This window comes from Haliotis asinina, chromosome 16 (assembly GCF_037392515.1).
Source record: "Haliotis asinina isolate JCU_RB_2024 chromosome 16, JCU_Hal_asi_v2, whole genome shotgun sequence".
Taxonomy (NCBI): domain Eukaryota; kingdom Metazoa; phylum Mollusca; class Gastropoda; order Lepetellida; family Haliotidae; genus Haliotis; species Haliotis asinina.
The window spans coordinates 94513-121443 of record NC_090295.1 but is presented as its reverse complement, the minus strand read 5'-3'; the positions used below and the strand labels follow the sequence as shown (position 1 = coordinate 121443).

Here is a 26931-nt window from a genome sequence, read left to right as displayed (position 1 = left end):
GATCTACACACCTTTAGGATCAGATCGACAGACGGGTACGTCGACGTCGTAATCCACCACAGAATCTCCAACAGTTGTTCCACATCTGCAGGAGGAATGGAGAAGGATTCCACAACAAAACATCCAACGACTGATTCGACCTGTATCCAGGAGGTGTCGGGCAGTGGTGGCAGCTGGAGGTGGTCATACGAGGTACTGACTTCAACACCACCTGGTGGACAGTAGAACAAGACAAGATAGCAATGTATTGCTCCACAAAATTTCATTCTCGTATCTTTGTTTTCCGATGATCTACAAGTCCTTGAATGACACCAAAGTTTCATTGATATTTGGGTTTTGCGTTTCTTTTTGTAAAGAGTGCATTATACCCCAATGTGTTGTGATGACTCATATCTCGTGAACCACGGCACCCACATACGTGAAACTTTAAATCTGGCTTTGTTAATGATCCGTTCAAAATACAATGGAAACTTTACAAACATTGGACATCGAGAGTATAGTTATGCTCACTACGTTTACCCCCTCCCCCCCCCCCTCCCCCCGTAAAACGTGTTTATACTATCGTCGTATATACAAAGAACTTAGCACCCTCTGACATACCTCACGTTTGAATGAGCCCCGATCTTCTTCCTTTGGAGTATATATGAGACACGACTGGTCATCGTGTACAGCAAAGTGATCCTCTTGTATAGAACCTGGCCCAGCTTTGCATGAGGAATGATATAGACTGCCCATTCACAGGATCAGGAGCCTGACAGGGTATGAAGAGGAGAGTGCGGGCTGTCATTCAGTCGAGGTTACACGCGGTATTGACCTCGAATCGTGTAAAACAAGCAAAGTGACATTTTGAATGTTGACATTCAACGATAAGCTCAAAACTGAACGTTCTAGGGCCAGACTTGTACAGATATGGTTTTCTGTGAAATGAGCAATTATCATCATTAACGCCACATGGATTTCAATCATTTTGTCTTTTTCTGTCATTACAGTAACACAGGGGGTGATTAATTAATTATTTCTTTGTGTGTGTGTGTGTTGTGTGATATTTTTATAGCGCCGATATATAGCTCAGTCCAGCTGCTCAGTAGGAGCTTTGTTGTTTCCCCTAGATCATGGGTTGCTAATTTCAACGGTTCATCCTGTTATCAATCTAAACACCTGGTGATCATACAGCTCTAGCAGCCACTAGACACATCGAGTTAATGTGGCTTTTACATCCTAACGATGTGCCCAAAAACAATTGGATGGACTGGGGCACATGGTCACAGTACTTGTCAATACAAATTGTCAGTACTGTATGCCCGTTCTTAATTTTTGGCAAAGGGACGATCATGATTGTGGGTGTGTGGTGGTGGTGGTGGTGGTGGTGTGTGTGTGTGTGTGTGTGCGTGCGCGCGCGCGCGCGTGTGTGTGTGTGTGTGTGAGTGTGTGTGTGTGTGTGTGTGTGTGTGTGTGTGTGTGTGAGTGTGTCCCCACCCATTGTATTCTGGGGACGAGGTAGGGGGTATCAATGTTACACACATGTACAAGGGTGGGGAGGGTGGTCTGCTTTCTTTAATTACGTATATTTAAGAATTGTGGAAGGGCTGTGTGTGCGGGGGTGGGGGTGGGTTAGTGAGGTAAGGTGTACCCCAGGTTTGCTATGCATGTATTCATGTGGCCACCATCTGGTGATTTACCAACGGTTTCGTGGATATTCTGTTAATGGCACAGGGTCCTGTACTGTACACTAGGGATTGTGACAATATGGAAATTTTAAAGAGTCTGCACACAAAGGTGACTCTAAGGGTTTTTACACCCCATCACCTCAGTCTGGCTGGATCACTAGTCCGACACCTTAGCCAGCTCGCTCACCAATGCGTCTTCACTATTAGAATGCAGTCTTTCCAATGTCCAGATGTGTGTCCACAATTTACATGAAATGATTATTTCCATGTCGCTATGATACACCTTGAATTTCTCTGACTGTTTATGTTACAAAGTTAAATGAGAATGATTTATGTCTGTATGCATGCTGCGGGTATTGATCAGCAAGGTGTCACAGTCAACAGCTGTGGGGACTGAGTCAGACTATATAGATATGCTCTGACAAATCTTCCGATAACGTGTGTCAGCTGAATAGCACTAGCTGGGATCCTACACTGCTATCGATTGCTATGAGGTTATGCTGCTGGAATATGAAGCGCACAATATAACATTGAAATGTTAAAATATGCTTGGCTTGCCTATCACGATATGTCGAAATACACACATACAGAATTTCTGTTCATCACTGATGTACTGAAATATATCACACATATACAATGTCTGTCTATCACTAACACATTGAAATATATCACACATACACAATGTCTGGCCATCACAGATATGACCCTAGGTCGATTGAATTCGTTTAGTTCATTGTGCAAATTTTCAAATGACAAAAGACCTTATTCAACAATTCTACCAATACGTACATAATTATTGTTCTTTTCAGATATACACCTTTCCAATTTACATAGTCCAACAAGTCGTTGAAATGTGGATGTTTTACAAACAGCTTAATGTGTGAAAGATCTTTTGACTTCATCACAACCAATATAATCTATATACAATATATTTCAAAATGTATTACAATTGTTCCGCTTGATTCTTACAGAGTTCAAATTCATAGTTTTCTTCATATTATGTTATATATTCATGCGTATAGATTGATATCAGTAGAAATGAAATAACCATCACGGAACATTCGGGTTGCGATGGAGGGTATGTTTGTTTTGACCATTGGTGTTTGCATTGTTCTAAATTACCTTCACACTCTCTCTCTCTCCCTCTCTCTCTCACGCACATACAAATACACACGCACGCACGCACGCACGCAGACACACAAACACACACGACCTGTACAAATATCACAGCCGCCATATAGCTGGAATATTACTGAGTGCGGCTTAAAATTAAACTCATTCACTCACTACAAATGTCACACATGGCCTCTGCGTACACTTTCACCAACAGGACCTCTGTATACGTTATTACCCACAGGACTTTTATAAGTTGTCACACATGACCTCTGTATACGTTATTACCCACAGGACCTTTATAAGTTGTCACACATGACCTCTGTATACGTTATTACCCACAGGACTTTTATAAGTTGTCACACATGACCTCTGTATACGTTATTACCCACAGGACCTTTATAAGTTGTCACACATGACCCCTGTATACTTTGTCACACACGGGATATAAGTACATATGGTACATTCCCAGACACCATGGTATTCGCTGCCTGCAATAAATAATCACGAATATTTGATAAAACGAATGTATAATATATGTGTTTTTTATTTCATATACTCAGCTACACGGATTACAACATACAAATCAACGTTTTCAAATAATATCTCATACATGGATATTGCACTATGCCCAGCCATCTTGTTTTGCATATACACTGAAATCTGCACACTCTGGAACCTGTGCGTCAGGAACACCCAGTATTCAGGTTATGTTTTAAGGGGCCCCTTGACTGAAAGTGTGGGTGTACAGAAGAGTTAAGGAATCACCTAATTTGGACGAATCGCGACAGATTCGTTTCGTTTCAAGTAACTTGAGTGTTTTGCATGGGTTTGGGTTAAATAACATAGGTAACCAGTTTACTGGTCGGCTGAATAAAACAGTACTTTGCTGTTGGAGTTTTTTTAGTTGAAGGATTTAAAAGGTTGTAAAAGAAGCTGGCCTAAGATGCATTTTTTCGAAAATTCTTTAATCTTGAAGATTCGAATGAGGTTCCTGGGGTTTCATTACAATTTACATATCTACAAACCTATACGTAGCACCTCTAGCATCAAGGAAGACAGGACCGACCTGTGTGTTTCAGCTACAGATACAGTAATCTGTGTATGATAACATCCATCAGGGTTCGTTCATCTACACTAGCGACGGCTTTAACAGGCATATAACTCAAGTAACAACCAACACATCACCAGGGAAATACCTTCAACACATCACTAAGGGAAATACCTTCAACACATCACCAGGGAAATACCTTCAACACATCACCAGGGGAAATACCTTCAACACATCACCAGGGGAAATACCTTTATTACATCACCAGAGGGAATACCTTCATTGTTTCAAAGCGTCTGTATATATACAGTAAATTATGGTTAAAAAGTAACTGACAAATTGAAATAATTATTCGTTTTCACATTACATTTATTCTTATAATTTGATGGTTGTGGTCAAGTCTTGCAAACATTAGGAAATTTAACCAAAGATGTAACAACTTGAAATCTGTTTTAAAACGTATTATCATTTGTGATTTGAATTTGGTGTAACTATTTCAAACAACCTTGACATTTGGAATCAAAAAGGAATTACTTATCCTGATGTTCGCATGTTTTATCTCATTGTGTTGTACGTCTTGGCACATACATGTGTGGAGTTGAGGTTTCAACGTCGAAAAGTACATGTATGTTTGTTTGAAGACAGTAAGGTGTTCCCTTATTTTAGCTGCTCGAAATAACAACTATGAATAACCGAATATATCACCGCATGTATGGTCATAACCTGTCGGGAAAAGAAAACAGAAGAAAGAGGAGGAGGGTGTTCAATGCTGAGACGTGTCAAGGTTGTTTGTTTCACAGTCGGTTTGTAAAATGCCAATAACATTAGACATTCTTTGGCTAAATCAAATGTAGTGAATAATTTTAAAATTATTTACATACTAATGAAAATCTGAGCAGTTACTGATGATGAGTGCTGTCAGAATGTTGAAAATGTCGCTGAAATCCATCTCAGTAAATGCTGTTTGTATTATAAATGATCTATGCAATATTATTAAAACTTCACATAAACTATGAATGAAAATATTATTTTAATGTGCATGGAAAACGATTGTCATGTTACTATTTCATATTTAAAAATCTGCAAAACGCAACATTAACTGAAGGTTTCGGAATAACCAGAAATGCTTAAATCAGCAGAAAATAACTCCGCGTTTGAAATAATGTGACCTAGATATCGTGCTATTCATTCGTTTCTTCGCGCGTGTACATATATGTATTGATTTCGTGAACAATATTCATACAACTGTGAAACGACACATTCAAGCTGTATCCAGGCGGCATTTATATCACTATTCTATGTACACGTGTCCCGATCAAACCGCTGTCACGTTACAGGTTATACACCTATGTGAAGTTTGAATGATAAACCAAATACAACATTACGACAAATGCGTGCATTGATTAATATGGATGTTGTCAACACTATAGTTGAAACAGACTATTCTCGGACGAGTGTTTAATGTCATATTTTGATATCAGTCCAGGCTTCATGTATCACAAGACTCCAGTTCAAAGCCAACATCATCACATAGCTGAATGTATAAACAGCAACAGTATCATAATACGTGGCACAAATCATCTACATTGTCACATGATTAGCATCTAAATTATACCCCATCTGGGACAGGATTAGGGTTAGTAACTTATATCCCAACATGGCTACACGTGGGTCTGGTCAATGTGAGTTGTAGGTTGGTGGCTGGAGGTGAGAGGGGAAATAATATTTCCTTCAAAAACATTGGCATTTGTAAACTATTTATTTTGGCGAATTTCCTGTAAACGAATATATCCCCTCAACCGCAGGATAAATGTTCCGCTCTGTGCTGGGGTTCATTCAAGTATTTTGTCTTCATAACCTTCCGTGATACTAATATTATCAAACAGTTTGAAATGTGTTCCTTGTTAAAGTCATCGATAAATACAATGCATAATCTCCGCTATCTATCTGTCACACCATCTGTCTTACTTCAAAATGATGCTACAACATCTGCTACGTCTTTATTAGTGAGAGAAACAGTTGTCTGTTGTTTTAAAATTCGCTCTTAAAATAACCGAACAGTGGCTTATTACGAGTGACAAGGACAGCTGATATTTTCTCCTACACAATGGTTAATAGGTAATAATAGCAACTGAGAGACCCTAAAACTAGACCACCACGATAACTCATTTCATAAATTACTTTGTGAAGCTAGATATGTAATCATATTACCGAAAATCAAGGAATCGTTTTCAAAGTTGCTTCATAAGTTTGCAAAAAATAGTCTGTATAATAATGTGTGTGTTTCACTTGAACACATATCATGCATGTAAGTAACCAAACATTCAGAGTCAGAAGGCCTTTCTGGGGGAACGTGCTGCTCTTCAGATGTGTGTGTCCGTGTCATCAATGTACAATGCGTGAACTAAGAGTGACAGTGGTATGTGTCCCTCTGCTTATTGGAACTATAACAGCAACAGCAACAATAACAGCAATAATAATAATAAAACATAACATTGTCTGAAGTCTGATCGTCTCTAAAGCACTGACTAGAAGTTCGACCCATCGAATAATCACTGCCAATAAATACATATAAATACAGAACTGCTATAACGGACAACACAAGTGCATCCAAGAAAAGATCAGATCTGTAGCTTGTGCCAGCATGCCACCTGTTTCCTGGAATTTTGGGTCATTTCGTTCCACTGTGCACGAGCATCGGAGTCAAAGTTCATGCCTAAATATATTCGACCAATGAGAGCCCGTGACGGCTTTTCCGCGTTTTTGTCAACATGGATGACTGCGATGCTGAAGTACACGTTGTCAAGTTGATAGTGAGGCACGTCAAATGTCATAGTCTCGTTAAACACGGGACTGACGTCACTCAGACGTATCGATGTCTTTGTTTTCTTCATGGGACGACCATCAAACATTAAATTAACTTTCATAAAGGCATCTGAAACAAATACACGTCAGCGTGACTTTAGTGTGAGGCATTGAACTGCAAAGATCTCATAATAAGGAATGCTTGAACGTGTGGAATGATCGAGAAACAACATTGGTTATATGGTATTAGATGTAACTGATAAAAATCAAAACGCGAACTTTTCGAAAACAGCATACAACGAGTTACAATGTCGTATTTGACTGAATTCATGTACTCAGCTTAATGCATGTCTCACTAGGAGGACTTTGAATGACCGCTGTCGCATTATTACAAATACAACCGTAGTTACCCGTGAAACGTTTTGTCTCAGTATCAAGGTTGCCGTGTGTCGTGTTGTCGGGCATTTTAATGCCTTAGTTAAACATTTTATACAGGGTGACAATGCGACAGTGTGACAAGTTTCGACCTTGAAAAGTGTCATACTGTGCCCTGTGGTAAGGTAAGATATGTCATTCAATGTCATTGTCTCACTTGTTTCTACCTAGACGACAATATCCCTCAACGCCTGTACACATGCCACATTGTCAGGGCTTGTAAGATCATATTGCATGTACAGTGGTCCCTTGGAACATGCACGCCCCAGTGTTTTCGGATAGAAAACAGCTGTTTGATTGTAACAGGAGAAGCACCTGCAGGTCTGGATCCAGAGCCAAGAAACAAGGTAAACTGTGTCCTATCACTCACTGATATTCAGTTACTTTGTACATTATAGAACACATGGTCTGTCTGTCGGTACACAGCACAACACAACACAACACAACACAATAGTCGCCTAGCACAAACCTACGAAGGAGGGAAGAATAATTTTTTAGGGTCGTGTATCATGTAAACCTACTTGTAGATGCCTTTGTCTGGTCCATAATCTTCAAACCCTGTGCCTTAATGATGGTCAGACTCAATTTCTCTGCTGTAGGCAAGTACATCAGCCCAATCTGTACTTCTCCGAGGTTTTCCTGATGCAAAAATACAAAAACAAACATGCATATAACGAAGACAGGGTTAAGTTTTGTTCATAAATAAATGTTAAGAATAGAAAAGGACCTCTACTGCATGCACATAAGTACGCTAAAGTATATTGTACAATTATTGCTATTCCATCCAATACTGCACCTGTAGCTTCTAATGGCAAACATGTTTCAACACTATATTCTATCTAGTCCTTATGTGCTGGTGCAGTGTTCCAGTTTAGGTCCCCTCCCACCAGCTGTGATCTACATGAACCGTGCTGAGGTCGGCATACGTTAAACCGTATCATGCACATAACACCTCAGAAGATTCAGACATGAAGTGGATTTCATTATTCATGATAATCACATGTAGATAAGTAAATATAGTTCATCCATGAATAATCTGGAAATTGATGGTGAAAAACGTACCTAGTTTCTAGTAAAGGTCCATGACGTTTTTCATAAAAATAATTCTATTCCTCGATGTTTTCACTCGGACTGTGCGATACCATTGCCTTTCACAGGATTCGAGGGCATATGATAAGGACATATAATGGCAAGAATGGATTGAAAGAAAACTGCTTAAAAAGTTAAAGGTTACAAGCATTACACAGTGCTACGGGCACAGTGGACCAGGCCACATCTCAATTAATACCACACATGCATCTAGTGTTATATTGCAGTAACTACACTGACATCTTTTAGAAGCACATCACAAGAATAAAGCTTTTTATCAACTTGTTCTTGACACTGAAACCGTGAATCAAGATGGAAACGTTGTACATCATCATTTAGTGCATAATTAACGCTAACATTTGAAATTTCACACCCGCTCAAGACTCACATAGTCAATGTCAGTAATGAATAGGACCATCATTTGTGTCAGGCACAGCTGCACATCTTCGTCTCAACGATAAGATGACCCTCGTTGTGAAAGCTTGCCATATCTAACGCAGTGTTCGTTGCCAAGCGAACTCGTGGGCTGAGCCCCTGTGGAAAGTATTTTCCCATTTCGTCCGGCATGTCAACGCTTGATGTGGAGACGGTCACGGCATGACATGTTCTGTAGGAGGTTCTCGCAGTATCGGGGTCGTACATTGGTCATGTTGAGACGCTGACCTGCCGCCATGTGGGAAACGACTGTTATGCTCAGTACCTCAGTTGTACCAATATGGCAGTCACTGAGGTACGTAGTCACTGCTGTACCGTTTGAGGACTGATCACCCCCTTCATCCACAAATGGTCGTGGCTGTTGTTTTACCCTGGTTTGAAAATGTTCCTAGAACGAGTGAGACTGATCTTTGGTCGGGATCTTGACCGTCGGTGTGGTCGATCAAGTGTTGTCGTAGGCACGGTGCTAACCCGACGAATCGTGACAAATACACACTTGGACCACATGACGTGCACACAAACCAGTCTCAAGAAACCAAGCCTCTCTTTTTCTCTCATCAGCTGATAAATGTGATATTGTGTAAAGTCAACTACTCGGGGTGCATGACGTCATCTGCCAGAATCAGATTACTTCAAACAGAGTCGAGGTTCAAACTTTCATCATCGATGATAATCGTGTGTTGCATTCTTATGGACGTCTTCTCTTTGACTTTTGAACATCTTTGACGTTGACTTGACTTCAATACAGTGTAAATCAACATCCAAAAATCTTATACTGCATTAACTAGTATGGAACATACACATCAACGGATTGTCTTATAAAGTTTTGCGTGCAGTACATTCAATCATGCTCAGACATAATTGTTGAAGAGTGTGTTTCAAGCCATCACCATCACTGTGTGTAAACCTACGTCTGAGCGTCTGATTGATTGCTGCCAGAGTGTGTTTCAAGCCATCACCATTATCGTATGTAAACCTACGTCTAAAGGTCTGATTGATTGTTGCTGGGGTGTGTTTCAAGCCATCACCATTATCGTATGTAAACCTACGTCTAAGGGTCTGATTGATTGTTGCTGAGGTGTGTTTCAAGCCATCACCATTACCGTACGTAAACCTACGTCTAAGGGTCTGATTGATTGCTGCCAGAGTGTGTTTCAAGCCATCACCGTTAGGATGCAAACTTACATCAACAGGGGGCTGCAGCTGCTCATCAAACGCCACTTCCGTCTGCGTGGTCCACTCCACCCGTGACAATGGCACAGCCACCTCGCCCACTACAACATGCCTTGTGTAGCGGTCAAAGTCGCACACCAGCATCTTCAGTGTGTAGTGATGAATCTCATTTGCATCAATTGGTACAACAAATATCTCGTTGAAAGCTGGGTCTGTAGATCTGCGTAGTATCTTCGTCTGGAACTCCACATCGAGATTGTTCATCTCTTGCTCCCTACTCGCCTTGCCCCTGAAGGTAAAGAAGCTGCGCGGAGCCCGGTATAGCCTCACTTTGACATAAGGTGTCATGGCGCCATCAGGATCGGTGACTGAGAAGTTGCTGAGCTTCTGGACTCGTATTGTAAGCTTACCGTCGACTCTGTCGTACATTAGCCCAAAGACAAGAGAAGCCTTTTGAAAAAGGAAGACAGTTTGGGAAGAAGGGGACTGTGGCTCACTGCGAATAGGTTTGAAGACATGTTCTTTGTGACGATCCTGAAATGTATACAATCAAAGTTAGGAAACCAATGGTTCCGATTCAGAAACAATGCGTTCCCAAAATGACGTTTACAATGTTCATTACTTTTGAGGTGCAATTTGGAAAACAAAGGGCTCTGTTTCGTAAAAATAGAGCGGCTTGTCAGACTAAACTGTTCTCAGGACGTTGGTAAATATGTCAAGCGCGGGTCTGTCTGGTGCAATATAGCTGGCTCATTTTCTACAGACCACCTACAGACCATCATGGTACATTTGCAATATTGCAGGCTCTATTACCTGCAGACCCCGTGGGTAGTCTGCAGTATTGCCGGTTCTAATGTCTGTAGACCCCGTTGGTAGTCTGTAATATTGCCGGTTCTGTTGTCAGCAGACCCCATGATTAGCCTGTAATTTTGCAGGCTCTATGATATGCAGACCCCAGTGGTTAGTCTGCAATATTGCAGGTTCTGGTATCTGCAGACCTACCGTGGTTAGTCTGCAATATTGCCGGTTCTAATGTCTGCAGACCCCGTTGGTAGTCTGTAATATTGCAGGTTCTGTTGTCAGCAGACCCCATGATTAGCCTGTAATTTTGCAGGCTCTATGATATGCAGACCCCAGTGGTTAGTCTGCAATATTGCAGGTTCTGTTATCTGCAGTGGTCTTCAACTCCAGAGAGTGGCGGTATGATTTATTCGAACTTGAGTTAGACGCTGATGCTTGACATCACTGGTGTGGATCTTTCATATATGTAACATGCAAATAATATGGTACCTGTTTCATTTCAATGACGTCATGGGAACTGTAATCTGACCAATCGGAAGTATCCGTGTCTTTAAATGTTTGTAGAGGCTGCCAGAGACTGTGCTGTTCTGACTGTTTGTAGTATGGAGAATGCGATCCTGTCGTTGAGCCATAAGCAGGAACTTTCTCCTTGTCCTTTTTCTCTGAAACAGAAATCACTCTTCTGTTTGCGATATTTCTTGAGCTTCCATTTGCCGGTTGTATCTTATAGATGTGCATGCCGATTGAATATCAGTCTTATTTAACATATATACGTACCTCTTTCATCCTTATCTTTACAGGGGCATACGTGGTAGAGACAACAAAGGGGGCTGATTGCGCAGAACACCAGGATACCAACTAAAAACAGAGCTGTTATGGCTGCCGCTACTATGACAAGCTTGTCCCAAGGTTCCAGATGATAGAGAACTGGAGCCTCGGTTGTTGACATGTTCTGGTCCTATATCAGCCCATCTGGCCCTGGAAGGAGGAAGTGGTTGTGTTCAGCACACCATCTATGTTAAGCGCACGATATTCACCTTTTGTTACTGTTAAATGGACGGGATTCACCTTAGTCTAAGTAAACTTATTTTCAGTACTTTTACTCTCCACTACTGTGTCTAACGAAACCTTATGGGAGGTCGCGTCAGGTAACCTTTGAGATTGACCAATCAGAAGACAGCTTACCAAATCGCGAAAGTGGACATTCGCACATAGCTTTTGAACTTTTTATCTCGAAAAGATTCGTACCCGAACGATTCCGAATGCTATTTAGCGTACGCTCGCTTCCGGGTGATGCACACGGCGTACGTACAACCATGACAACGATGAGTAAACAGACTGCTGAAAATAGTGTTTTTGGAAATGTTCAAGGATGTCATCTTGCGGAAATATTAGCTAATGGTAATGTCAACAGAAACTCCTAGGCGTATGTACTGCAGGTCAAATAACTGTGACATATGTGAATTTTTGTTTGTGGAGAGATCTGTGTCAGTGACCTGAATATTTTGAAAGTCCCTCCGATCCGATAGTAGCCTTTGTCTGATTGGACGGTCATGGTCGCTCAAGGGTTACCTGACACGACCTTCTACTAGGTTTTGTTAGACTCAGTGGTGAAGTGTAACGAAATACACTGAGACTAAGTTTACTTAAACCGGAAGTCACCTTTTGTTACTGTCAAATGGACGGAATTCACCTTTTGTTACTGTCAAATGGACGGAATTCACCTTTTCTTACTGTCAAATGGACGGAGTTCACCTTTTGTTACTGTCAAATGGACGGAATTCACCTTTTCTTACTGTCAAATGGACGGAGTTCACCTTTTGTAACTGACAAGTAGAAGGAATTCTCCTTATGTTACTGACAAGTAAAAGGAATTCTCCTTATGTTACTGACAAGTAAAAGGAATTCTCCTTATGTTACTGACAAGTGTTTTTCACAGACTCACTTACCACTGTACCGAGAACTTACAAGTATCACAAATCGTATTCTTCTTACCAAGCATCAACAGTGTCTAGCTTGTTAACCCCGCATTCGCTTTATTAAGAAATAACAAAATTGTGATCCCCCGCTTTTTTTAGTTCCTTTCTAGTCTCTAGATGGATGGATGGATGGATGGATTGGTCGGAGGCGTGATGGACAACGTATCAGCCATCTCTGACCAAATTACAGCAGGCCCCAATCATCAATATGACATCTGATATTACCATTCTTGCTGACAATCATTAAACGCAAACTCAACGAAGCCATCCACATCAAACCCTAAAATCCCACAATCAACCGAGTATGCTTCAAAAGACACTCCCATTTAGCTTCAATAGTCAACAGACACATCCCATTTACTTCAATACTCAATATATACATCATGTTTGCTTCAAGAGTCAATATTTGTGCGAGATGAGGTCCTTCAATCAGTGCATTACACAACAACAAAGGTATTGAGAAAAGGGTATTAAGTCACATGTGTATACACAACAACAGCAACAGCAACAGCAACAGCAACAGCCTATATTCAGCCACAGTAGTCTGCACGGATGAGTTATGCTATCAAGTGTTCACATGTAAACGGTGATGTAGGATCAAGCACTCTAACAATCCCAAGAGTATACTACTGCTTTCGTATTATAATGATAAGGCCACTCATATAGCTCTGAGCTCCACGATGCATGTGCATCCAGCTGCACACGTGGGGTCCTGACTCACTCTACGTCCACGCTAGAGCTGCAGCTGCACACTCGGGGTCCTGACTCACTCTACGTCCACGCTACAGCTGCAGCTGCACACACGGGGTCCTGACTCCCACTCCGTCCACGCTACAGCTGTAGCTGCACACTCGGGGTCCTGACTCACTCTTCGTCCATGCTACAGCTGTAGCTGCACACACGGGGTCCTGACTCCCACTTTGTCCACGTTACAGCTGCAGCTGCACACGTGGGGTCCTGACTCACTCTACGTCCACGCTACAGCTGCAGCTGCACACACGGGGTCCTGACACCCACTTCGTCCACGCTACAGCTGCACACTCGGGGTCATGACTCACTCTACGTCCACGCTACAGCTGTAGCTGCACACGTGGGGTCCTGACACACGCCGCAGCTGCAGCTGCACACGTGGGGTCCTGACTCACTCTACGTCCACGCTACAGCTGTAGCTGCACACGTGGGGTCCTGACACACGCCGCAGCTGCAGCCGCACACGTGGGGTCCTGACTCACTCTACGTCCACGCTACAGCTGCAACTGCACACTCGGGGTCCTGACTCACTCTACGTCCACGCTACAGCTGCAGCTGCACACACGGGGTCCTGATTCCCACTTCGTCCACGCTGCAGCTGTAGCTGCACACTCGGGGTCCTGACTCACTCTACGTCCACGCTACAGCTGCAGCTGCACACTCGTTGTCCTGACTCACTCCACGTCCACGCTACACCTCCAGCTGCACATTGGAGGTCCTGACTCACTCTACGTCCACGCTACAGCTGCAGCTGCACACGTGGGGTCCTGACTCACTCTTCGTCCACGCCACAGCTGCAACTGCACACTCGGGGTCATGACTCACTCTACGTCCACGCTACAGCTGCAACTGCACACACGGGGTCCTGACTTCCACTTCGTCCAAGCTACAGCTGTAGCTGCACACTCGGGGTCCTGACTCACTCCACGTCCACGCTATACGTCCAGCTGCACACGTGGTGTCCTGACTCACTCTTCGTCCATGCTATAGCAGTGGGGTCCTGACTCCCACTTCATCCACGCTACAGCTGCACATTCGGGGCCATGACTCACTCTACGTCCACGCTACAGCTGCAGCTGCACACGTGGGGTCCTGACTCCCTTTACGTCCACGCTACAGCTGCAGCTGCACACTCGGGGCCATGACTCACTCTACGTCCACGCTACAGCTGCAGCTGCACACGTGGGGTCCTGACTCACTCTACGTCCACGCTACAGCTGCAGCTGCACACGTGGGGTCCTGACTCACTCTTCGTTCACGCTACAGCTGCAGCTGCACACTCGGGGTCCTGACTCCCACTTCGTCCACGCTACAGCTGCACACGTGGGGTCATGACTCACTCTACGTCCACGCTACAGCTGCAGCTGCACACATGGGGTCCTGAATCACTCTACGTCCACGCTACAGCTGCAGCTGCACACGTGGGGTCCTGACTCCCTCTACGTCCACGCTACAGCTGCAGCTGCACACTCGGGGTCATGACTCCTGTACGTCCACGCTACAGCAGCAGCTGCACACACGGGGTCCTGACGCCGACTTCGTCCACGCTACAGCTGCAGCCGCACACTTGGGGTCCTGACTCACTCTACGTCCACTGAGCACTGATGCAAGGCAGTTCTGGACTCTCATGGAGATCATACACGTTATTGAGAACAGCTGACCTCCACTTCGACATTCTACTCTTTCATGTGTCTCACAGACGAAAACCTCGGTCAGTGACAGTGTCTTGCGTTAAGTTTGAACAAAGTATTAATTATAGGTGTTGATTATTTAAGTAATACATGCACTATACGTCTGAAAACAAGGTTTTAGTTTCTTTTTGTCGAGAAATGTCGACTTTTGGCAGCATATGTATTACTGTAGAATTCCTGTCAATGAAATACTTAGACGTTTGGAGTATTTTGAATGAAATCTATTAAATAATCTTTAGCTTATGTAGACCTACGTCACTGGGATATTGATTTTCGTTTACGCTACCGGTTGTTCAAACAATCTGAAAATTAGAATGACACTAAGTACGTGTGCTAAACAGAAAGGTCTATGTCAATATTATGTGGGTGTACAGATGATGTGGTGCAGGATCCCTCGTCCGTCTGAATAATGCAAAACCTGCAAAGTATACCGACAGCTGTCACGATGTTGAAGAACTTTTTGGGCTTTGTTTGTATGTGTTATACCTAAAAAAGTCGTTCCCTAAAGAAGGCGTTATCAGTTATCAATAAACACGGCATGTCTTTACAAAGACTTCGTTAAGTATAAAACATTTAAACATGATATATGTGATAACACTGAAAGCAGTATAAAACTAAACTCAATATCTTCAACAGACTCGTATCAACTCACTTTAATCAACTAGTTCTTTCACAGTCGTCATTGTCCCCATAATCGATTGTTTCTGTTGAAATATTCCTGGGTCCGACATTAAACAACTATCAATGAAAAACATCACTGGTCCCGACATCCATAAGGTCCATTCGGCCGACTTCGTCTCTTTCCGCTATGATATTTAGTATGGTGTGCATCTGTGTAAGCCTACCAGACCCACCTGTATATCACCTGTACCGAAAAGTCGCATTAAAAGCAGCTGCCCATCTTCTTACGTCAACCATAGTTAGTGTGGAGTGGCCCTGGAGTGTACGTGTATGAATGAAGACAGTCATAATGCCACATTGGCCCTGGAGCGTACGTGTATGAATGAAGACAGTGATAATGCCACATTGGCCCTGGAGTGTACGTGTATGAATGAAGACAGTGATAATGCCACATTGGCCCTGGAGTGTACGTGTATGAATGAAGACAGTCATAATGCCACATTGGCCCTGGAGCGTACGTGTATGAATGAAGACAGTGATAATGCCACATTGGCCCTGGAGTGTACGTGTATGAATGAAGACAGTGATAATGCCACATTTAACATAATAATTCATCGGCATAAACGTGTCAGGCATTATGAGAAAAGCTAATAACATGATTATTTATATTTATTACATGGGATATTTCATTAATGATCCTGCCATAAATGTTCATCATCGCATTGATAAAGAAACCACGTGATTCATCTATCAGTCATACAACGCCGAGCTAATTTCAGGGTTATGATTCGCATCCTCGTTAGATATACACAACATATATATCCGAAACTTAAGAAGGGGTATTGGAGATGATTTATGATGACTGGCATTATTGATGGGGTAATGTCCTCCATGTTCCCGTGTGGCTCTGTATCACTGAGCCAACAATACAGGTGTTTACTCCAGAATTGATACCAATATCTCTATATAAGATCATCAGTACATTGATTACTCCATAACTGATAACAATATCTGTATATAAGATCATCAGTACATCCTTTACTCCAGAACTGATTACAGTATCTGTATATAAGATCATCAGTACATCCATTACTCCAGAACTGATAACAATATCTCTATATAAGATCATCAGTACATCCTTTACTCCAGAACTGATAACAATATCTGTATATAAGATCATCAGTACATCCTTTACTCCATAACTGATAACAATATCTGTATATAAGATCATCAGTACATCCTTTACTCCAGAACTGATAACAATATCTGTATATAAGATCATCAGTACATCCATTACTCCAGAACTGATAACAATATCTGTATATAAGATCATCAGTACATCCTTTACTCCAGAACTGATAACAGTATCTGTATATAAGATCATCAGTACATCTATTACTCCAGAACTGATAACAATATCTGAATGTAAGATCATCGGTACATCCATTACTCTTAAACTGATAACAACGTAAAAACAATATCTGTATATAAGATCATCAGTACATCCTTTACTCCATAACTGATAACAATATCTGTATATAAGATCATCAGTACATCTATTACTCCAGAACTGATAACAATATTTGTATATAAGATCATCAGTACATCTATTACTCCAGAACTGATAACAATATTTGTATATAAGATCATCAGTACATCCTTTACTCCAGAACTGATAACAATATCTGAATGTAAGATCATCGGTACATCCATTACTCCTAAACTGATAACAACTTAAAAACAATATCTGTATATAAGATCATCAGTACATCCTTTACTCCATAACTGATAACAATATCTGTATATAAGATCATCAGTACATCCTTTACTCCAGAACTGATAACAATATCTGCATGTAAGATCATCGGTACATCAGTACAATTTTTAGTATATATATTACTCATAAACTAATAATAATGTAAGTACAATCTCTGTATATATAATTATCAGTACAATCATATATTACCCATAAACTAATAATAATGTAAGTACAATCTCTGTATATATAGTTATCAGTACAATCATATATTACCCATAAACTAATAATAATGTAAGTACAATCTCTGTATATATAATTATCAGTACAATCATATATTACCCATAAAATAATAATAATGTAAGTACAATCTCTGTATATATAATTATCAGTACAATCATATATTACTCATAAACTAATAATAATGTAAGTACAATCTCTGTATATATAATTATCAGTACAATCATATATTACTCATAAACTAATAATAATGTAAGTACAATCTCTGTATATATAATTATCAGTACAATCATATATTACCCATAAACTAATAATAATGTAAGTACAATCTCTGTATATATAATTATCAGTACAATCATATATTACTCATAAACTAATAATAATGTAAGTACAATCTCTGTATATATAATTATCAGTACAATCATGTATTACTCATAAACCAATAATAATGTAAGTACAATCTCTGTATATATAATTATCAGTACAATCATGTATTACTCATAAACTAATAATAATGTAAGTACAATCTCTGTATATATAATTATCAGTACAATCATATATTACTCATAAACTAATAATAATGTAAGTACAATCTCTGTATGTATAATTATCAGTACAATCATATATTACTCATAAACTAATAATAATGTAAGTACAATCTCTGTATGTATAATTGATGGTAAGTTGTTTGATGTTGGAACCATAGTTCACTGAAAAACGTCCAAACAAATATTCGAAGTCATTTCTGTTAGATTTTATAGTAGATAAATGTCAACTACCAATCAGCCAGCTACCCATCATTCAGTCTCAACAAGTCATATTTGCTGTTTTGCGTATAAAACACAAGCGACAAATGTGTTAAAACTCAAAATAGTAATCAAGTTGATGTAAGGTAATATGAATCGGGTATTGCATACTGCAAAGGTTGCCGACGATGCACCGGTGCATTGGTGAATGGTTACACCCTTAAATTATAATGTAAGTACAATATCAATTATAATGTAAGTACAATATCAGTCTCAGAAATATTTAGTGCATTCACTACTCGTGTGTTTAGTCCTATCCTAATTATAATGTAAGTACAATATCAGTCTCAGAAATATTTAGTGCATTCACTACTCGTGTGTTTAGTCCTATCCTAATTATAATAAATATATAAGCACTCATTAGTGTAATGTGCAATGATTTACAAACTGTATGTTTATTTCGGAAACAAAGGAACCGAGAATTGTGTATTTCACTGTCAGGAAATTCCTTACTCGTATATCTATACGACTGATAGGATATCGATAATTACCGAATATGAATGTTGAACTTTTGGAGGAATTATATTCCAGGGCGTAGTCTTGTACACATGTGCCAGCAATAATAAACGGCTCAGTCATTATGCATAATAAACCCCACACCGTGCCAATAATGTGTAATGTAATCAGCCAGGCAAAAATGATCCGTTAAGCGAGGGCAACGTATTAAGCAACACGGATTATTACCCGAGTGTGTATCCATATCATTGATATCACAGATGAAGATCAACAATTTGTTTTGCGAGGTTTTGACGATCATAATAGATATGGTTTATTCCTGCGATATGATATCAATGTTACACGAGGTTAATAATCTCGTTACTACATAATGTTATTCTTAAATTACTCTTTAAAAAGGACGCATCGTACTTCTGTTTATGTGAAGATAACCGATCAATCGCGTAAGAATAGCTGTACGTCAAGGTGAAAGGTCGTCTACGATTTTTGTCCAGAAACGAACTGTCCAGTGATCCATGTATTCAAGACGTACTTGTTGAATTCTTCACACTTGGGAACATCTGGGGTATGTGTAAATACAAGCTCACAACCAGTCATGACTTGAGGAACAGGTAAAACGGCGCTGACGCCATAAGGACTGTCCAAAGTGAAACAAGCACGCCTTGACGTTGGAAGGAAGGAGTGAACGTACAACGTTATGGGCAGCCATTTCAAATCCACAATGACATTTACAAGAGAAAATGATAGATTTAGTTCCTCACACTTAATCTTTAATTGTAGGTAATTGCCCTTTCATCAGACAATAGGCAAAACAGTTCAGGCAAGGAATGACGGGTACAGTGACTATAGACGATATACAAGGGTTGTCCATGGCATATGAGAACGCTACATGCCTATCTGCTATTTCATATCTATATCTGTATACAATTTCACTACAACATCTTTCTGTCATCTCTCTCACCTGAACTCACTTGACTATTACCGGAAAATCAACACAACAACATCCCTCTCCTGATTAAGTAGTTAACGCTTCTCTCGCACAGTAGTTGTTTAACTCTTTTACCTCTAAAACACTTGACACTGTAGTTGTTTAACCTTTTTATCTGTAAATCACTTGACACTGTAGTTGTTTAACCCTTTTACCTGTAAATCACTTGACACTGTAGTTGTTTAACCCTTTTACCTGTAAATCACTTGACACTGTAGTTGTTTAACCCTTTTACCTGTAAATCACTTGACACTGTAGTTGTTTAACCCTTTTACCTCTAATCATTTGACACTGTAGTTGTTTAACCACTAAATAAACAAAACAACATCCATGTTCTTTCTCCCTCTCTCACCTTTACTCAGTTGATTATTGCCAGTAAATCAATACAACATCCTTCTCCCGATACAGTAGTTAATTCCTTTTACCGGTTACTCTCTTGACATAATATCCCTGTTCTGGTATCTAACTGGTAGAGTAACTAATCCCTTACTGCTATTCTGATTATTGCTCTTAATTGCTCATCTCACATTGTCCCTGAGTGCCCACCACTTTTAATTACCGCTATGCATTTGTCCCTGAGTGCCCACCACTTTTAATTACCGCTATGCATTTGTCCCTGAGTGCCCACCACTTTTAATTACCACTATGCATTTGTCCCTGAGTGCCCACCACTTTTAATTACCACTAGGCATTTGTCCCTGAGTGCCCATTGTATTCCCCTATTATGTAATAGGACGATGGTCACTCAGGGAATATACCGTGGTCTACGACGGCGGCATATAACTGTGACTAGTTGCTCACACGGTGCAAACATAACTCTAGCTTATTATGAGATCTTTCTGTCTAAAAGCACAACAACGTCCGCCTGTTTTCAACAGAAAATCTGTAATTTGTGCATTGACCCTAATTTGCAAATTTATCAGATTTTCATACCAAGTTTTTCAGATTCCTTATTTCACCGATTACACTCTCCATTGCATAATAAAAAACTATTACCCAAATGTCAGTTTTAGGGTGAGCACTAACATTATCGCCAAATCAGGAACCTCAAATATTCATCTGCGACTAAGCTAAGTCCTGACATTTCCGATGTAGGTCACACTCCCGCATGACACTCCGAGTCACAGGAAGCAGGGTCAACATTGGTGAACACTTGGTTTAATCATGGGCGACCTGAACACGTCCCATTTCCGGGGGAGTAGCGAAGGTGGGCTAAGTGAAACGGCAATTGGAACTGATATTTTAACATAGATGAATACACTTTCCCTCATGTACCATGAATACACATTGCCGTCATGTGCCATGAATACACATTGCCGTCATGTACCATGAATACACATTGGCGTCATGTACCATGAATACACATTGGCGTCATGTGCCATGAATACACATTGCCGTCATGTGCCATGAATACACATTGCCGTCATGTGCCATGAATACACATTGGCGTCATGTACCATGAATACACATTGGCGTCATGTGCCATGAATACACATTGCCGTCATGTGCCATGAATACACATTGGCGTCATGTACCATGAATACACATTGCATGAATACACATTGCTGTCATGTACCATGAATACACATTGCCGTCATGTGCCATGAATACACATTGCCGTCATGTGCCATGAATACACATTGGCGTCATGTGCCATGAATACACATTGCCGTCATGTGCCATGAATACACATTGGCGTCATGTACCATGAATACACATTGCATGAATACACATTGCTGTCATGTACCATGAATACACATTGCCGTCATGTGCCATGAATACACATTGGCGTCATGTACCATGAATACACATTGCATGAATACACATTGCTGTCATGTACCATGAATACACATTACATGACGATATATTGTCGTCATGTACCATGAATACACATTGCATGAATACACATTGCTGTCATGTACCATGAATACACATTGCATGAATACACATTGCTGTCATGTACCATGAATACACATTACATGACGATATATTGTCGTCATGTACCATGAATACACATTGCATGAATACACATTGCTGTCATGTACCATGAATACACATTGCATGAATACACATTGCTGTCATGTACCATGAATACACATTGGCGTCATGTACCATGAATACACATTGCATGAATACACATTGCTGTCATGTACCATGAATACACATTGCATGAATACACATTGCTGTCATGTACCATGAATACACATTGCTGTCATGTACCATGAATACACATTGCATGAATACACATTGCTGTCATGTACCATGAATACACATTGCATGAATACACATTGCTGTCATGTACCATGAATACACATTGCATGAATACACATTGCTGTCATGTACCATGAATACACATTGGCGTCATGTACCATGAATACACATTGGCGTCATGTACCATGAATACACATTGGCGTCATGTACCATGAATACACATTGGCGTCATGTACCATGAATACACATTGGCGTCATGTACCATGAATACACATTGCATGAATACACATTGCTGTCATGTACCATGAATACACATTGCATGAATACACATTGCTGTCATGTACCATGAATACACATTGCATGACGATATATTGTCGTCATGTACCATGAATACATATTGTCATAATGGACCATGACTACACATTGCCCGAAAGTACTATTCGGCATGCTGCAGTAACGTTTGTTTTAACCACGGTGTGGTCTGTCTGGAAATAATGCAAACATCCCGTTCAATCGACACACAAATGAGACCCATATACGTTATTAATTACATTCCGGCTGTTTCATGCTTGCAGTCATGTGAATGTCGATAAACTGTATTATGTAGATTGTATGGTTTGGGTTATTACATGGCATTACAGACATATTCCAATTACATGCATGATATCCCGATCCGTGCAATACGGAGAACAGGATTGGGTTGACAGATATATAGCCATGATTGTGATGAGCGTGATCCAGGTACTGTTGATGAGCGTGATACAGTTACTGTTGATGAGCGTGATACAGTTACTGTTGATGAGCGTGATCCAGTGTTACTGTTGATGAGCGTGATACAGTTACTGTTGATGAGCGTGATACAGTTACTGTTGATGAGCGTGATACAGTTGCTGTTGATGAGCGTGATCCAGTGTTACTGTTGATGAGCGTGATACAGTTACTGTTGATGAGCGTGATACAGTTACTGTTGATGAGCGTGATACAGTTACTGTTGATGAGCGTGATACAGTTACTGTTGATGAGCGTGATACAGTTACTGTTGATGAGCGTGATCCAGTGTTACTGTTGATGAGCGTGATACAGTTACTGTTGATGAGCGTGATACAGTTACTGTTGATGAGCGTGATACAGTTACTGTTGATGAGCGTGATCCAGTGTTACTGTTGATGAGCGTGATACAGTTACTGTTGATGAGCGTGATACAGTTACTGTTGATGAGCGTGATACAGTTACTGTTGATGAGCGTGATCCAGTGTTACTGTTGATGAGCGTGATACAGTTACTGTTGATGAGCGTGATACAGTTACTGTTGATGAGCGTGATACAGTTACTGTTGATGAGCGTGATACAGTTACTGTTGATGAGCGTGATCCAGTGTTACTGTTGATGAGCGTGATCCAGTTACTGTTGATGAGCGTGATACAGTTACTGTTGATGAGCGTGATACAGTTACTGTTGATGAGCGTGATACAGTTACTGTTGATGAGCGTGATCCAGTGTTACTGTTGATGAGCGTGATACAGTTACTCTTGATGAGCGTGATACAGTTACTGTTGATGAGCGTGATCCAGTGTTACTGTTGATGAGCGTGATACAGTTACTGTTGATGAGCGTGATACAGTTACTGTTGATGAGCGTGATACAGTTACTGTTGATGAGCGTGATACAGTTACTGTTGATGAGCGTGATACAGTTACTGTTGATGAGCGTGATCCAGTGTTACTGTTGATGAGCGTGATACAGTTACTGTTGATGAGCGTGATACAGTTACTGTTGATGAGCGTGATACAGTTACTGTTGATGAGCGTGATACAGTTGCTGTTGATGAGCGTGATACAGTTACTGTTGATGAGCGTGATACAGTTGCTGTTGATGAGCGTGATCCAGTTGCTGTTGATGAGCGTGATACAGTTACTGTTGATGAGCGTGATACAGTTGCTGTTGATGAGCGTGATACAGTTACTGTTGATGAGCGTGATACAGTTACTGTTGATGAGCGTGATACAGTTACTGTTGATGAGCGTGATACAGTTGCTGTTGATGAGCGTGATACAGTTACTGTCGATGAGCGTGATACAGTTACTGTTGATGAGCGTGATACAGTTACTGTTGATGAGCGTGATACAGTTACTGTTGATGAGCGTGACACAGGTGCTGTTGATGAGCGTGGTACAGTTGCTGTTGATGAGCGTGACACAGTTACTGTTGATGAGCGTGATACAGTTACTATTGATGAGCGTGATACAGTTACTGTTGATGAGCGTGATACAGTTACTCTTGATGAGCGTGATACTGTTACTCTTGATGAGCGTGATACAGTTACTGTTGATGAGCGTGGTACAGTTGCTGTTGATGAACGTGTTGAGGAAGATTATTGTGTGTGTAGATCACAAAGCGCAAAGATGTTTTGCATTTGCACTTGTGGATCTACAGTATCTAGGAGACATTGATATAACAGGTTTTCACAGCCAAACAATGCCCTCGCTGAGATCGGAAGTGAGAACACAATGATTTTGTTGGACCTCCTTATGTTGTATTTATCAGCTCCGTCAATGTAAGACATGGAAGAAAGTCCTAAAACTGTGTTGTCATCATTTCCATGAGTTGCATTTTGATCTTGGTGCGATGAACGATGGTAGCTTCGTCAATATAGTAGCTCAGTGGATACACGACTTCTTTACTACAATGTGTGCAACTTGCATCACCTGTATGATAATGGTGTTAGTATCTACACCCAACGTCACAGAACTAACTCAAAACAACATGTTTGACTATGCATGAAGCATTAAGCAAACTTGTCCCTAGTTTTACTGCGCATCTATGGATCTGTGTTGTTTGCACACAAATATCTAGCTGCGAACACATCGTGCACCATGCAACACTTTGTCATTCTTTTCCGGTACCTCCACTCGATACCTCTTTGTGTATCTGTAATCATGATCTGGGCGCTCCTCCTTTTTCATGTATTATTCTATATTGTAGAGCAAAACGAACCAACTCCATGATATTTTAAGGCACGTGGAACATGATCCTCAGAAGCGTTGTGTGGATGTGAAGAAACGTTAGGTTATTGATATTTTACATATTAAACCCCATAAACGGTTATCGTTGTCCTTTACCTCCACTGCTGAGACTGTAGCGATTAGCTGAGTCATTCCGTCACATATAGACAAGCTGACACTGTCGGGTCAGGGCGATCACTTTATCAATAGTAGATGAATAGTGGCGAAAACTCCATGAATGGATCACTGGATACTAGCAATGACACCACGAAACAAGATAAAACACCCTTGTCCTTTAAAGGATAATGTATCCAAACCAAGTGGAATTGTCTCCCTCCAAAGGCAACCCCAATCCTAACCCTAACCCTTGACGGGTGATTGTGTTACCCGTTCTTCACCTCTACTTATACCTTGTATTCATCACCTCATGTAACACCGAGACACTGGTTCTCTGCAAACTGCTTCATTTGTAGAGCTTATGATATATTTTGTCCTAGGAAACCACCAAACTGTCATTTGAGATATGTAAAATACATATGCTACCGGTGACATAACAACTGACCCTAAGCCCTCTTGACTGAGACGTTTCACTAATCAGATTTGGTTATAGGGTTGGAACCCACAGTCATCTATACCTGTCATCAGAGGTGAACTAAAAGATCGGATGGACTGGCTGTGTTAATTGCATGATCCACGAGTGGATCGTTGTCCATGATATCAGTTTAGATCATGTAGGCCGTTCTATGTGGCTGGTGTATTCCTTAGTTCAGTGTCAGTAAACAAGGGTACTTGATTTCAAGTCTTGTAGTGTACCATATACTAAGAGACAAATGTTGCCAAATGGATCAACATGTAAAAGAGTTATTTTTATGATAGCTCGTCTAATAGACAAGGGAGAATGATTTCAGAAAACATGCTGAGTCGCATGTCACTTTGTCACACGTCTGTTCAAAGGTCATTGAATCCTTGCAAGCCAGTCTAAACGATGTTACTCAAGATTTTCAACTTACCCGCACTTATAGTCGAATATCCGTGGAACATGTATCTCCAACTAACAGTGGATTCAGCAGATCCGTCATTCTCGTGCACCACAACTTCTATCCCAGGACAAGAACATCCAGGCCATGAGGGAAACTCGTAGTGTGCAGAGGACTTTTGAGATCCTTCCGAAGCCAATATGGCGGCCTAGCTGATGGGCGACTAAAGTCGGCGGTCCTCGAGGCAGCTGTTGCAAGTTCAATACTAGTATATCTAGAAACAGATGGGTCGTTGAATCCTGTGTCACTGTGTGCTGTAGCGTGAGGGAATGTTAGATGGCATATGTGCGGTTCTCAGTCAACAAACAGTATGAAATAATTGTTGCTTATTAGGGGGATTACGGGATAATTTATTAGGGATGATGTGACCCAAAGTAGGCGATTTCGTTTTATTCTTTTGAAACGCAGTGTTATATGCAATGTTTTCCCATGCCTTTTGTATAGGTACATACTTAATGTACAATCGTCGATTGTGATTATTGTAGATCGTATTGATCACATCATACATGTATATATGTTATCGGTTATGAAAATGTAACTTTTGTGCTCAGATTTATCCTATACTGTCCTGTCCTCTTGTGAAAGGCTTTAGAAAAGTTGACATCGTAACGTGGGACTCGACAATCCAGACAAATGATTAACCCTAATCCACATTAACGGGGTTTTAACACTACACTGAGAGATAACGTGATGCGGCAACAGTGACGGGTTCAGTTGTCAGTCCTTAAAAGAAGTCATTTGTCAGATCCTGTAACATTCAGCTGTCATACCCTGTAACATTCAGTTGTCAGGCCCTGTAAGATTCAGTTCAGACCGTGTAAGGTT

At 40.9% G+C, this 26931-nt stretch overlaps 1 protein-coding gene across 1 annotated transcript; it reads right to left on the bottom strand.

Annotated features, from left to right (window-relative positions):
• Positions 1–3311: 3311 nt before the first annotated feature.
• LOC137268747 (synaptotagmin-A-like) lies at positions 3312–26313 on the bottom strand. Its single transcript, XM_067803330.1, has 6 exons — positions 26080–26313; positions 11347–11547; positions 11059–11231; positions 9781–10302; positions 7593–7710; positions 3312–6766 (listed from the first exon to the last, which is right to left on the bottom strand). The coding sequence occupies exons 2-6, from the start codon at positions 11516–11518 to the stop codon at positions 6453–6455; spliced, it is 1299 nt and encodes a 432-aa protein (XP_067659431.1). The 5' UTR covers positions 11519–11547; positions 26080–26313; the 3' UTR covers positions 3312–6452.
• Positions 26314–26931: the final 618 nt, after the last annotated feature.

Coding starts and splice junctions, on each gene's coding strand:
- LOC137268747 (XM_067803330.1), bottom strand. CDS start 11,518: ATGTCAACAACCGAGGCTCCAGTTCTCTATCATCTGGAACCTTGGGAC. Junction 7,711..9,780: donor AGCTGCAGCCCCCTGTTGAT/GTAAGTTTGCAT, acceptor TTTTTGCATCAG/GAAAACCTCGGAGAAGTACA. Junction 6,767..7,592: donor CCAGACAAAGGCATCTACAA/GTAGGTTTACAT, acceptor TATTTGTTTCAG/ATGCCTTTATGAAAGTTAAT.